Raw genomic sequence first — 14,297 nt, forward strand, 5'->3', positions numbered from 1 at the left:
ACCGTTGCACTTTACCGAGAGCAAAGCCCAATTCATCGACTGTGTTAAAATTTATTTTTTCTTTTACACTTTGAAATAACATATTTAAATGCGTATGCACTGCAGTTGTAACTTCCAATTAACACCAATTACTTCTCTACACTAACACCACCAGCTCAAAACATGGTCACCTTCATGTGCCCCCGAAAAAAAAAAAAGAGGATAAAAATAAAAACATGGGGAAAAGCAAACAAAAAAAACAATAAGTTCTGATGGCAAACATTGTCTTCTCATGGAAGGATTATGCATATAAAGTTCAAATCCAAGAAATTTCACACTGCGCATTTTAGATAAAGCAGCATACATATTTAATATTTTATTACAATTCATAGTTTCACCTCAGTTGTCTGTTCAATGTCTGCCGTCATCAAAGAGAATACAAAAAAATAGATTTGGTCATTATTTACAAGAACACGTAATTTCCGAACTATCAAAGCTGAGGGTTTCAGGAGGAGGAGCGGCTTTGACAAAGGCAGACATGTTGGTGCCATAATTTGTTTTTTGTTTTTTTGTTTTGTTTTGTTTTTTTCCTTTTAAAAAAAGCCCTGCCAGGGTCACACTGTGCACGTTCAGACAAAAAGGTTCACACCAGGACAGCAGAGAGTATTGGCTTACCGGTGACACTACAAATACATAACTTACATCATAAGAGAAACAAAAAAATAAAAATATGATGCAAAACAATACATTTAAGACAAGGAAATGACAGCCATACATGAAATCCAGTAGTTGACTTTAAAATGTATAAGACATGCACTCTTTTTTTAATTATTATTTTTGTTTTCGAAGGGGAAGCCTTTTAAAATGCATAAGTTATCTGAAACTTGTCTTACATAAACAGTGAGAAAACAAAGCGATTTTCTTTTCAAAAAAAGTTGTTTGTTTTGTTTCTTTATCTCTGCTATCGTTTACTTTTACAAAACAGGTGTCCACAAAGCAGGTAAAAGTGGACCGTAGAGACTGGAACATGGGATTATTAGAGGTGCGGGAAGCAGTCCCGTCGACCTGACTGGCCAATAATCAAAAAATAAAAATTCAACAAAAGAAACACTCCTACTGCAATATGAAACTGGGAGGAGGAGAGGGCAGGGAGGTATTTGGGTTTGTAGGGAAGTGACCAAGAGAAACAAGTTTTAAAACAGTTCACAACTCGGCTTACGCGGGACTCTCAGTCGTCTTCGTCTTCCTCCCCTTCTTCATCCAGGTTCCGTTTTCTCTTTTGACCTCGCTCTTCTTCTGGAAAATAAGAGTGAAATTAAGCTTCCTACTGAAAATCGGGTGAATTTCCCTTCAAATCTGGTGCATTTTTCATCATTATTGATCTATTTTCTGAATACGGGGAGGCATAAACTACTGCGTATTAAAATAGAAACATCTTCACAACTCTGTCCTTTTTTATTTTGCACAACCAAACCAGTGAAGAAATGTTTTGCTGTGAGTGCCAATTGTAGTGAAACATATAAACAGGATAATCAGAGTGAAAGTGGGGAAAAGTTCAGGTGTATCGACGATCTCCACTTGTACTTACCTTCTTCATCTTCATCATCAACCTCTCTGTCATTCACGTCTTCCTCTTCCTCCTCCTTCATTCAAAGAAAAGGGTGAAAAAAATGAGAGGGCCTTCCTCCAGCTATGCTGTGATTTGAAAAATAAAATAAAATACATACACATATGCGTACGTAATCGAATAAAAATCACCCACCTCCCCACTCAGGTCCTCTTCCTCCTCTTCTTCGTTTTCCTCTTCATCATCCTCTCCCTCTTCGTCTTCCTCGTCTCCAGGCAGGGCGTCCTCGTCGTACTCTTCCTCATCTACATGTTGGTAAAAGCAAATGTTTAAAAGTCAAAATTGGTAACTTAAATGGTGCTAAAAAATAAAGAAGAAGAAGAAGAAGCAGCTATCGTCTTGAGCTGCCTTACACCTACCATCTTCATCTTCGTCTTCATCGTCTAAGCCCTCGGCGTAGACCTCGGCATCGGAGTCGGGGGCCTCCTTGTCTTCTTTGTCGTAGCCGTCTAGGTACGTGAGCTGCGGTAACAGCTTGAACACGTTGTCTCTGTACTCGTTCAGATTTGTTACTTCACAGTTGAACAGATCGAGGCTTTTCAGGGACCCCAATTCTTTCTGCCAGGAGGGAGCAAAACGGTTAAATGGACGCTTTAGACAGATGCATTTCCTCCACGGACGTGTTTACAGCGAAGCTGTTTACAGGATGCACAGAGCTGGAAAGCTAAAAAAAAAACCCTGGAATTTTTTTTTTTGGCTTAAAGGTTTTAAATTAAGAATAATGCAGCTCTGCCCCTCCCACACCTGTTGATACCTACTGCTGATTAGCCAAATGAAAAAAGTTGAAGTCAGCTATTTTATATAAACTATAAAAAGACATAACCTTTTTCCCCCCTTACATTGATGTGGATTCAGAATAAATCCTTTCTATTTTATGGCAATTATTACTAAAATACTTTTATTTACCAAATGATAGAAGAAATATAGATTTTGTTTTGACAGAATTCATTACTTAAAATACAAATATTTACATGTACTAAAATTACTGTGCTGCTCAGGACAGAGCAGGCTTGAACTTTGAACTTTCTGTGTTGCTGAAATGTGTTACACAAATTAACTGTTATGACTTGTGCACTTCACAAAAAAAAAAAAAGATTAAATCCCAAGGAAAGAAATAGTAATGTCTGATTTTATGGATTGTATCTAAATACAACAGCCTATGTCCAGAATAATGGGGAGAATAAATATGCGTTGGTATTTACTCACCAATGGTTCTATTGTGCTAAGATCTTTTATCTTGTTCCCGCTGAGATTCAGATGCGTGAGGTTCGGACATTTGTCCGCCAGAACTTCTAGCCCTCCTGAGATCCGGTTGTCGCTGAGTTCAAGCTGGTGAAACAGTTAAAACCCATTAAAACCGATACAGTCTGGAGTTTTACGCTCGTTCAAGGCTAGAAAGACCTCACCTTTTTGAGTTTCTTTAGCTTCGGCAGATGAGCAACTGTTGTCAGACCGACATTGATTGTGCTTAGAAATTCCAGCTCCTCAAACTCATCCGTTAGACCCTCGATCTTGCCTTCGTTTGAGCGACAGTTGTCCAGCACAAGCTCTTTGACCTGCAGAACAACACATCTGGTTAGTGTTTATCATGAAACTTAAAGTGAATATGTGAAAAGATCATATGCGGTGGGCAGAATATTTCAAGTAATTTGCAATGCTACAAATGGACTAAGATTGAATTAAACAAAAAAAAATGTGCAAATGTGCTTGTGTCATTTTTTGTTTTATAGAACAGGTCATTTTTAAATGTCAGCCACCCACCCTGGGCCTGCATAGCCCCCACCCAGCCCTTTTCATATCTAGGCAGAACATATTAAACAACATATTTGAATAATTGTGGACCTTACATTTGTTGGGGCAAAAGATGCAAATCAGCTGATTTTTGGTCTTATTATTAAGGGCTTATAATTAAGGCTTTGTTTAAAATAACGTTTTATTTTGAACTTAAATGTTCAAAGGTCAGCAATTACTTTCTTGTGTGCGCATTTCTTTTATTTGTTACATAGTACACTGCACAGTACACTAAAACTCAATGATAGACTCTTCTGACACAATTCAACCTTCCTCCAAATAGAGAGCTCAGGCAGAGCTCTGTCATAAAGATGATAAAATACCGTCGCGGTCCTTGAAAAGAAAGATAAACATGGGGTGTGGCCATATTTGGGGGAGGACGAAATGGAAGTTGAGCCAGTTTTTTTTTTTTTTTTTTACACTTTCGACTTTACTTTATTTGACCTTACGATGTTAAGCAGAGAATTGCGGTCACAGGTGTGCTGTTATCTGACATTTCATTTGGACCTTGAACGTGTCTCTGCCCATCAACAACAGTCAGCGGTCAGAACATATCTCGCCGCTCTAAATATCGCGATGTCTTGGGTCTTCTTTCATTACGTAAATAATAATACATTTAGATCTATTTTTAAGACAAGCCGATCAAAAGTACGCCTGTGCTTATTTGTGAAGTTGTTGATTGAGCAGTAGAACAGCAGGAGACGTGCGTGTTTGGTTTCCGAGCGGCGTAGATGTACATTTTGAGAAAAGAAAGCAGTGGGAGCTGAGCAGGTCTACGAGTCGTGTACAGGGTCATTTGTGAGTAGGAGGGGCCGCTAAAGCCGATTAGATATCCGCCAGGCAAACGTTTCATTGTTGCTTCACCTAAAGCGTTGTCGGTCGGGACTAACGACGAGTGTAGACCGCTAATAAGATGAAGGTATGATAAACCGTTCGTCGTTCGTGTCAAAAGGACGGGGTTTCGGTGTGTTTCGAAATGCCTTTGTTTCTGAGTAAAATGGCGGCTTGTCCTAGTTCTGAAAAACTGGAGCAACAACAACAACGCGGCTGGAGCGCCTTTTCAGAGTTAGTCGACTGGTTATTCCTAAAAAGAAAAACAAAAAAGTCCCCCCACGGTGGTTTACACCGACCCCGGGCGAGTTTGTGGTTCGTCCCTACTTGTGTTCGCCCAGCCTGGCGGTTGTTGACGGTCCGTACCGAAAGCGCGTTGTTTCGGCCATCTGTACGCACTGTGGAGGCTTTGGTGGAGGCTGCACGCTTTGCAGCCTCCACCATTACAAGCTGCTTAACGTTTCAATGCACTCCATGCCGAAATAACCCATTTCACCTGGCCGGTTTCAGGTACAGTTCCTACAGGTTGTGATCTTTATGCATCGTTTGATAATTTCCATGACTTCCAGTATGCGCATCCGCAACCCGCCAAGTGCACGACTTAAAATATTTAGGTGGACGAGTTTACCGGTGAGACCCGCAGATACCCCACAAAACAGTCAGCAAATGAGAACAAGGCTGGGTACTGGAGAGGAAACGGGGTTCGCAGACGAAAAGTTACAAATATGGCTCCTCGTTGCTTGCCGTGTTTATAAAAACTGTGCTGCATTCTGAAAATGTTGGAGCGGCGCAGAAAGTTGGAAGCAGAGGACCTGTCGAGTGTAAACACGAAGCCAAAAGCAACAATGTGACCCCACGTCTCCATCATCTTTTAACTTGGAGGAAACTTTGTATCCCCCTCCCCACGCCAAGACATCACACGAAATATTCTCCATTAGGCAGCGTGAAAACATCGCAGGGGGAGATGCGAGGCCAACTTACGTCCGACGGAGTGCGGTTCCGCAGCTCCAGGTGAATTCTTTTCTTCATGTCCATCCTTGATCGGCGCTCAGATGATACGATACACACTTTTAATAATTACTGCAAATGCAACTACCACCTCAGGAACAGAATGCTGCTGTTCATTCAAACTTGATCCGCTCGGTGGGCGGCAGCACGTTTCAGGATTGTCGTCACCGCCGTCCAATGGGAAGAGCCGATTAAAGAGGGAAGGGATTTACAGACGCACAGCCCAATGAGGCCGCGCTTATACAACTGGGTGGGGTTTTGTTGTGAAGTTAGGTTGTTTGCTAACCAAAGTTTACATAGAATTAACGATGCTGGGAATGTATATACAGTTTCCCCCCCCACTAATAAAACTGCATATGTATCGAAGCCTGTGTTAAGTTTGATGATTATGTATGAAGTTCACGAATGTTGTTTTTAATTTGGAGATATTTGTTCTAATAAACGAAGCCCCCTCAATGGAAAACAAAACAACATTAAAACTGGATATTAAAATAAAATAAACAATAAAAAAAAATAAAAAAAACTTCTATTCAAATGCTTAGCAAGTTAATAAAAATAATTCTGAAACGATGCACAAAATGCAAACATTTTATTTTAAAAACAACACACGAGCATTAGACATAATTTTAAGCTCACATTTGTGCATTAAAATGTTCTTATTTATTGCCTTGATGTAATCCAGTTTTAAATGTGTTTTCATTAACTATAACCGGACAATCATAATTATAATAAAGGCTTAAAAACAACAGTGTGTGTAATTAATTTATATCATGTTTCACTTAGTGAATGGACTTAATAAAATAAATTGACTTTTCAGTAAGATTTTAAATTGCTGTTGGAAGGGGTGACAAAAATGTTGCATCAGAAAAATAGATGTATAGATTATTTTTGGAGACATTACAGATGGTTATTCCTTGCAAGGGTTTAAAACAAACTTTAGGGTAAGTATTTTAGTAAATTCCAAATTCCCACACTATAGTATTAATATATTTCCAAATTTTCATCAGAGTTAATGGTTGCAAAAGACAGCAAAGAAGAAAAAAAAAAGCTGTTTTGAATAATTAGATAAAACTTTAAGAATCACTTTATCTAGATTGACCTTCCATTGAATCAGTGTTGAAGTAGATGAACAGATTTTTTTTAAATTAAATATTTTTGAAAAAAAAAAATACTCAGTTTATTGAGTTGGTATTAATTTTCTCTTCACTTGTTAAAATTTAAAAATAAAGCCACGTTGGTGCTGTGCAGCATTTCTCCATGAGGGGGCAGCAGGGAACTCGGTCTGTGAGTCCCGCTGCCCTCTGCTGTCAGAGATCACAGGGCATTACCTACTGGACACCCTTTTCTTCCTTCAACACCGTGTTTGCACTTCAAGCAAACGATTCAGGTCCATTAAAACCTCGATATCCATAAATTTGCTCTAAGCAGCTGTTTATTCTGAACTATTCCCATTTACCTTTTATCTGACACCCAGAATGCACATTAATCCTGTCCTTAGTGATGGGTGCTGAGCCTTCAGAGTATTTTTTATTTTTTTTGCAGTATATATATTATAAAGTGCTGATTTACTGATTGCTATACTATTTTTGACATGCTGTGATGTATTTATGGACTGGGAGAAACCATCATAGAGACTAAGACTTCATTTGTAACTGAACTACAATTATTTCAGGCACAGCATAACTTCCCATTCAAGGTTTTGGCCTGGATGTTTGAAAAAAGATGAGCCCTGGAATGAAGAGGCAGAGTCGTAGCTGTCACTGTCGCCCTTCATGTCCGTGTGTGATCAATCTGACACCGTAGCTTTTCACTGTAAATTACAATATTGTGACCAACGTGTCAGTTTCTCATAACTATTTCCACACTAACTCCCTGCTCCTCTCTGTTGCTCATGAAGTACCAGAGCAGCACACATCCATTCTTTGAAAAAATGCTTAACGAGCATTCAACAGTGTAAAAGTAAAGTAAATCACATATTGTAACACTTAACCATTAGCTGTGTAGTGTTGTGTATAACAGATAAGATGTAATTCATCATTTTCATGAGAATAAAATGGCTTGTCCTTGTAGGTTTCGCAGGGTCTGATGTCCAGCAGACACTGGGTGACAGGTGGGGTACATCCTGGACAGGTGGCCAGGGCAACACAGTCACACCTGAGGACAATTTGGAGAAACCAAATATGCAAACAAAATACCCCAAAAAAAAACCTCCAAGGAGAAGATTCTTGGACATTCTTCCTTCAAGGCAACAATGCTTAAAGCTGCTTCAACATGCAGCCCCTTCATGGATTGTAGTCAGAAGGAGAAACTAAAAATATACATTACAGTTGCAGCGCTACAACACAGAATATCATCAAGAAGTCTCAGGCATATGTAGATTAATTACACAGTGCAAAATAAGACATTTATCCACATATGTTTTGTTACTGCTAATATACACCAAAATGGTATTCAGTAAATACATTTCAGTCTAATGAAAAGTATATTCATACACTGTAAAGTGAATGCTTGCTTCTTTTGCGCGAGTTACCGCATCAGTGCTGTGTACCATGGCAACCATCATTGTGTGGTGATGCTGAAGAGAGCCGAAGAAGTTCAAAGAAGAAGGCAAATGCTACCATTAGTCTTCCTAAATGTTTGTCTTTCGAAAAGCTATACTATTGTTGTATTGGTCAAGTTTTATTTGGTCATTAGTTTGCCCTATATTGACTAATTTTTTAATGACATCTCAAATATATTCAACATAATCTTTAGCTAGATGCAAAGTAAATCAATTAATGTGCAGCTTTGACCCTTTTTGAAATTGAATAACTTCGAGATAATATTAAATTAAGATGTCATTGATGAACATTTTTGGTACGGATTATTTGGAAAATTGTTTTACTAATCGCAGAAAGGTCAAATTCTATGGTAAATTGAAGGTTTTCTGTAGTTTTTAGATAAGCTGCATTTAATTACATAGGAATAATGCAAACAAAATTAACAAAAAAACAACTGCATTAATCAGCTATTCAATAGTAGCTGCTAATAGTTACATAAATATTAACAGCTGTCATTTTATGTTCTCCTAATCAGACTGTTTCTCTGTACATCTTCACAAGCAACAAGTATTTCTTTGTCATTTATATCAAGTGTATATATACAATGAAGCAAGATGGATAACTCCTCACACGGAGAATTCGAATGCATATTTACCTGGTAGGTTAGAAGAACAACACTTCAAAGTGTTGCTTGGTCTTGTAAATTGAGACGTATTCAACCAACTACATGACATTTGGAAAAAACAAAACAAAAAAAACCCCACAGAGGTTCCTGTCATGGGTCCAGGCATTCTGCTTGCATGTAATCAAATCAAGGCCACCTGGCTTTTTCTGAAACGTTCTGTAAAACTCCACTCCAACTTCAATATTTATTTTTTATTTTTTCAGTTCATCACAAAATGATTTTAAAAGGGGGAATAGGCACCAAGATGTTCAACCTTTACCAGATTATTTAAGCTTCCTCATGGGGTTAATTCAGCCCAGAAAGCCTTAATATAATTAGTCGCATCTGTGCTACTACAGAACTGGTTTCGTCGCCAGCAGCAGACAAATAAATAGAAACACCTGCGCACCGGCGTGTATACTTTCTATTAAATCTAACTGTAAAACCGGCAGAAAAGCTTACAGGATAACATTGGAATTGTAGGCAACAATAAACACATTTCTAAAAAGTGAAAATAAACTCACGAGATGTAGCTCCCTGCGTATCATGCTTGTAATACAACCAACTCGCCAGAAGAGGGCGACATTTACCAAAAGGTGAAGTTAGAAAAACAATATTCTCAAGTTAATTCCTTAATCGTACCAGCAGGAGATGTTAACAACAAACTCCATTAGGCAAATATATTATTAATTTTACCCTGTTTGCCTTGTAGGAGTAGTTCAACAAGCTTTCTTCTCAACACGTCTGAGCATTAAATATATTTCTCTGCCTTTTCTTTCCACCTTCTTCATATCCTCCAGTTTAACACACAGCAGATGTTGCATTCAATACCACAATGCAACCTAGTCGTAATAAAATCTTCCCCCACCAGCTGCCTGTGGATTCGACAAAAATTGTGAGCAGAGCACGTTAAAGTCGTAAAGTTTTCTTCTTCTGCAGCTCGAAAAAAATTCAGAGACTTTGCCTTTAGGCACAAAGTTCAGGCAGGTGCGTTTGATGGTGTGGGCAGCGTAAGCAGCTGCTGGCCTGCTAAGACTTAATTTAATTTACAGAGTGAGGCAGGACTCAGACAAGTGGCTGAATAGCTGTGCTAACAGTTGGTTTATTGTTCATTGGTCTTTGACAGTCAAAAGAGGAAATAATGGAAAGCATTTTTGCAGCAAGTCAAATCTTGTTTGTTGTATTTTCAGAGCATTATGACACATTTGAGGTGGAATAGCTCTTAAACTCAAGAGGGCAATCACTTTTTTTGGAAAATCACTATAGAATTGTTTTTAAAATTATTTTTGCTGCAAGCAACAAGTAGATGGATGGATCTTCAAGACTGAAAATAAGTGGGGGAAAAAAAAAAATCAAAATTTCAAAATTGAAAACTTTAAGAAACTCCATAGAACTACTGATCTATGAACCATTTGTAAAGGTTACATTAAAGTCAGGCCCCTCACAAGTGGGAATGATATTTCCCAGTGAAAGTTTTTGAATTGAAAGCTTTGCACTCTGTGAAGGTGCCTAGTCAGCATGGGTTTTTTTTTTGTGGGTTTCCTTCACTTCCTGCTTTGTTAAATTTATCTTCTTCAGGTTCCTAACATACTCTCCACCTCCCCCCATTCTTATATACACCAGCTAAACTCTGCATCTAATATTCCTCCTTCTCTGTGTGGGTTCTGTTCTGCCTGATGATCCTTTAGACCTCTGGATCTGAAGAGGATAATCAGAGTTAGCTGTTAGGGGACTGAAGTTTTAAAAAATAAATAAAATCTTATTTTGATACCGACCAGACTGACGTCTGCAAGTCCTCCATCTGGTCAGGTCTGCAAAGCAACCCTATTGATGTCACTGATGTGCTTTCATTTGATAGCTCTTCTCTTTTTAAGAGGCCTCACAGTTCTCGTCGAGTGCGGGAGCTCTCGCCGTGTTTCGGGAACACGCGGAGCCGCTCGCCTCCTATCGGGAACATCTCGGGTCAGACCTGCCTTTCATAAAACAGTTAGCGTCTTGTAACCCGCTGCAAAATTAAACCGCTCCACGACGCCTGTGAGAACGACGAAAGCAAGAGCAAAACGAGCGCCCGGGTCCGGCGCTGTCGGTAGGCATCCATTATTGATGTTAATTGATGCTGGCAGTTTGGAGACAGTGCCTTGTAATGCAACACCCATCGAGAACAGGAGGATGATAAACACGCCGCTCGCGTCCAGCGTGCATGCTAAAGAGGCGGCTGGTGAGACTCGTCCTTGTGACATAAACCTTTACCGGAGAGGATGACTGCGACTCTCTTTGACGGAAATTTATGTCACTGCTGCCTATATACATGCACATGCGTTTACATCTGTCTGAACTTGGAGTGCTTTACATATTGGTTGTTCAAAGAAAAGATGGGGAGAATTCAAACACCTCTGTAGTTTCACCCCCCCACCACCACATTTTATCACATGGTAAAAGGGGGTGAATGAGATGCACAGGAGAGACAGAGAGAGAGGAAAAAAAAGGTCACATGCATCTTGATGATGGCATTGCACTCAACATCGTGCCGCAATTAAATTTTAATGAGGCCTCTCCATCCTGCACCAGCCGAAGCAGTCAGATGTTGCCGTGCACGCTCCCCGCTCTTCATCCGCTTCCTCCTCTGCTCACAGCTTTCTCTACAAAGCTTTCTTTCCCCTCTGATGTGCATTTTTAAAACAAACTGCATGAAAAATGGAATCCTTCTGCCGCCGTACGGGCTCCTTGAAACAAAACCCAAGCCCAGGAAGGCCCTTCGGAGAGGATGGTTGGGTTTTCTTCTGCTTTTGGATCAGAGGATCTTTAAACTGCATCATATGGAAATGTTGTACTTCCATTTTTATCTGCGTTAATTAAGCAAACAGTTCCTTTATGTTCTAATTTTGCCCTTTGTGATCTCATGCTGATCTCATTAAGCCAGAAGGAAGCTTTCTTTAATGTGCGAATAAATTGTGATTTTGTAGGTTGTAGGAACACTTTTGGCAACCATAGAGACAGATATGTTTCTCTGTGTGACCTTAAAGGGAAAAGGTGGGATTTTAGAAGTGAGTCTCTTTGGAGAGTGGCTTATATTTAATACGAAAGAATGACTCCTTTATACTGTTATAGACATTTTAAAATGATAAGATCAAAGAACAATACTTTGAGCAATTGCATAATAGTTGTTTGAAGATTCATAAAATAGTGTTACCATGAACTACTAAAACATTTTTGGAAATATTCTTTATTCTTCCTGAGCTTAAATAAATCATTTAATTTCTGCATTTTCTGTAGAAAATGCAGAAATCCTTTTGACTTTTTTTTAATTTTTTGATGAGCCAACACGACATATTTGTTGTATTGTGTTTCACTCATTCCCGTGTTTGATTTCCTGCTGTGTTCGGACAAATACGTCCAAACATCCATTCTGCTTTCCAGAAGAAAGAAATATTTGATTCAGGACCGCTTTGGTGATCGGAGGATTTCTTGGTTGACTCAGTCCTGACTCAAGGTGCCCACATCTTCTAGCTGCAAAATCAGGCCTCATCCTTGGCTCTCCATGTTCTGTTTTTTAGTCAAATGTGGCGGGTTTGAATCTAGGTCAGACATTTCTACTTTGTCCAAAGGATGTTGGAATGGAGCTGCCAAGTGAGGAGATTTTCCTATATATAATCCCAGACATTTCATTGGTGTACCGTTTTAAGTTTTAACACTTAAGATGCTGACTGTGGTATGTAAGCAGATGTGAGTGAAATCTCTCCAAGCATTGTCCTGTCACCACGAAGATTCACCGGAGTATGCATTTTGGTTTTCTTTCGTGTGTGTTTTCTGATCGTTTTGGGGTTTGTTATTGCCATTTAGATCTCTTCTCACTCTGGATCTGATGTCATTCTCCTTTGCTTCAGTATTTAAGCTTCCTATTCTCTTTGTGCCATGGCTGTAAATTGTCTATCATCAAAAAACTTTGCACTTTGCCTTTCTGCCTCTGATCTACGTGCATTTATGTTCAACATAATACGAGCCAACGCGCGCGCAACCTGTCCACTCCTGAGACAATTACATGAAATTACATATTTTTGTGCGTGTTTGTTGCTTCCACCAGTCAAATAGTCTTACTCTGCAAATGATGAATTTAATTTGTTTTAGAAATCACTCTCTCTTTTATTCTTTCCAGGTTAGTAGGCAGCAGTAATTACTCTTCCAATTGCTTTGCTCTGCTGACATCACTGTGACGTTGTGCTAAAACACACCTGACGCGTCTTTGAATGTAATTCTCGATGTTTTATTTGCTTACTGCCAAGTTATCAGGATTGTGCTCTGATATTTGCTCTCACTTTGTCAGTAGGAGCAGGTGACGTTCACATATCGCAGTCATAGCATCAGAGCAATCGCTAAAAAGACTTACGAACACACACCTCACTCACCAAGCTTTTACTTTTCGTTCCCTCTGTTGGTCTTTTGTTTCACAAGGGAACCAATTAATCCTTTCAAACAGAAGCTTCATGCTTTTGGTCTTAAAAGTGAAGTTTTTAATTGGGGCCGATTTTCTGTTAGAACAAAAGGGAAGAGCTGCAAAAATACATGTAAGTTGGTTATAAGAGCTTTTAGCCACTTCTCTTTTGGGGATGGGGGACTTTTTAAAAAACCTGACCAAATTTAAATTTGTTCCTTTACGCCACAATAAGTGGCTTCAGCTTCATAAATCGGCTCCAAGCTGTACTCATTATTCTCTGCGTTTCTCTTCCAAATGATTTTTTTCCTGCCTAGTTTAACAAGGTTTTATCTTTGAAAATGAACGTTGATAAAACCGGTATAGCTCGAGGCCCTCACACCCCTTCGCAGTCAAGAGTCTGCTTTGCAAACAGAACATTTCTACATCAGCTGAGTAAATCAAAACCTCACCGGTTCTGAAGCGTCTCTCCTTCGTTTGCTCAGTACCTGCATGAGTTCTTCCTCCTGGCTTCCCCCCGCCCCCACTCCAGTTGCTCAGTCTTTACAACGCGCCTGTGGGGTGAGCAGTCACAAGGCGCTCATTACCAAAACACTGCAATCTGTTTCTTCCCGGCAACAAAAAGATGAGTTTCCCACAGAGAGCCTGTGTGCCTTCTTTGTAAATTAATCTGAAAACTTTCTTTGTTAAAGAGCAGCATCATTCAGAATATGAGGAAAACAAGAAACACAACGGGTATCATAGCCTGATGTTTGTTGCTGACGTTTGCTATGTGCGATTATGGCTTTCTGCCCAGGGCGCCACGGCTCAGGAGGAAAAAAAAAGTGTCAGCAGTTGGGCAACGTTCACGCGGCAGGCAAATGCGACTCAAATCCGATTTCTTTCTTGTCCATGTGCGATCTATATCCGACGTTTTCATTGCAGTCTGAAGGACCCGGTTCGAATCTGTTCACCATAAAAAAAAAAAAATCAGATTGGTGCCACTTCCATATGTGGTACTACTTAGGATACGTAGCTGATTGTTGTCAAATTGCTGCAGTCTGAACGGCCATTTCATCCAACTTTTACGTCATCGATGCGACGTGTGCAAATCTGGACGTAAACGATGGCTGAAAAGTATGCAGCCTGTGTCGGAGAAGCGCATCACATCTCAATCCCACCACTCCTGATCTCCCTACACATCCAAACGGGAAATAAACGAAGGATACAATTAGCAAATAGTCCAGTTGCAGCTGTGAAAAGGAGGGAAAGGAGCAGAGATTAACATATGTTAAAAACTATTTTTCTTTAGCACATTCTCAGAATTGGTTTTGTGCAGCTACTGCCACACTTTGAATGGAAGTATTATTGTCCTTTAACACGCGGACACCCACACTTGATCTCGACTGAAACATTTAGACTGACCCACTTATCTGACTCGAGAGACGT

At 39.6% G+C, this 14,297-nt stretch overlaps 1 protein-coding gene across 2 annotated transcripts; it reads right to left on the reverse strand.

The window, feature by feature from the left end:
- Positions 1–323: 323 nt before the first annotated feature.
- On the reverse strand, positions 324–5,394 carry anp32a (acidic nuclear phosphoprotein 32 family member A). 2 transcript variants are annotated; one of them, XM_088004171.1, is made up of 7 exons: positions 5,210–5,394; positions 3,013–3,162; positions 2,813–2,935; positions 1,966–2,164; positions 1,742–1,851; positions 1,568–1,622; positions 324–1,272 (listed from the first exon to the last, which is right to left on the reverse strand). In XM_088004171.1, the coding sequence occupies exons 1-7, from the start codon at positions 5,261–5,263 to the stop codon at positions 1,208–1,210; spliced, it is 756 nt and encodes a 251-aa protein (XP_087860297.1). In that variant the 5' UTR covers positions 5,264–5,394; the 3' UTR covers positions 324–1,207. The 2 variants fall into 2 exon arrangements, with proteins under 2 accessions (XP_087860297.1, XP_014863323.1); XM_015007837.2 differs by having other exon boundaries at positions 324–1,275.
- Positions 5,395–14,297: the final 8,903 nt, after the last annotated feature.

The sequence above is a fragment of the Poecilia mexicana genome, unplaced genomic scaffold, assembly GCF_051168715.1.
Source record: "Poecilia mexicana isolate PSO_F unplaced genomic scaffold, ASM5116871v1 scaffold_3, whole genome shotgun sequence".
In the NCBI taxonomy this organism is placed as follows: Eukaryota; Metazoa; Chordata; class Actinopteri; order Cyprinodontiformes; family Poeciliidae; genus Poecilia; species Poecilia mexicana.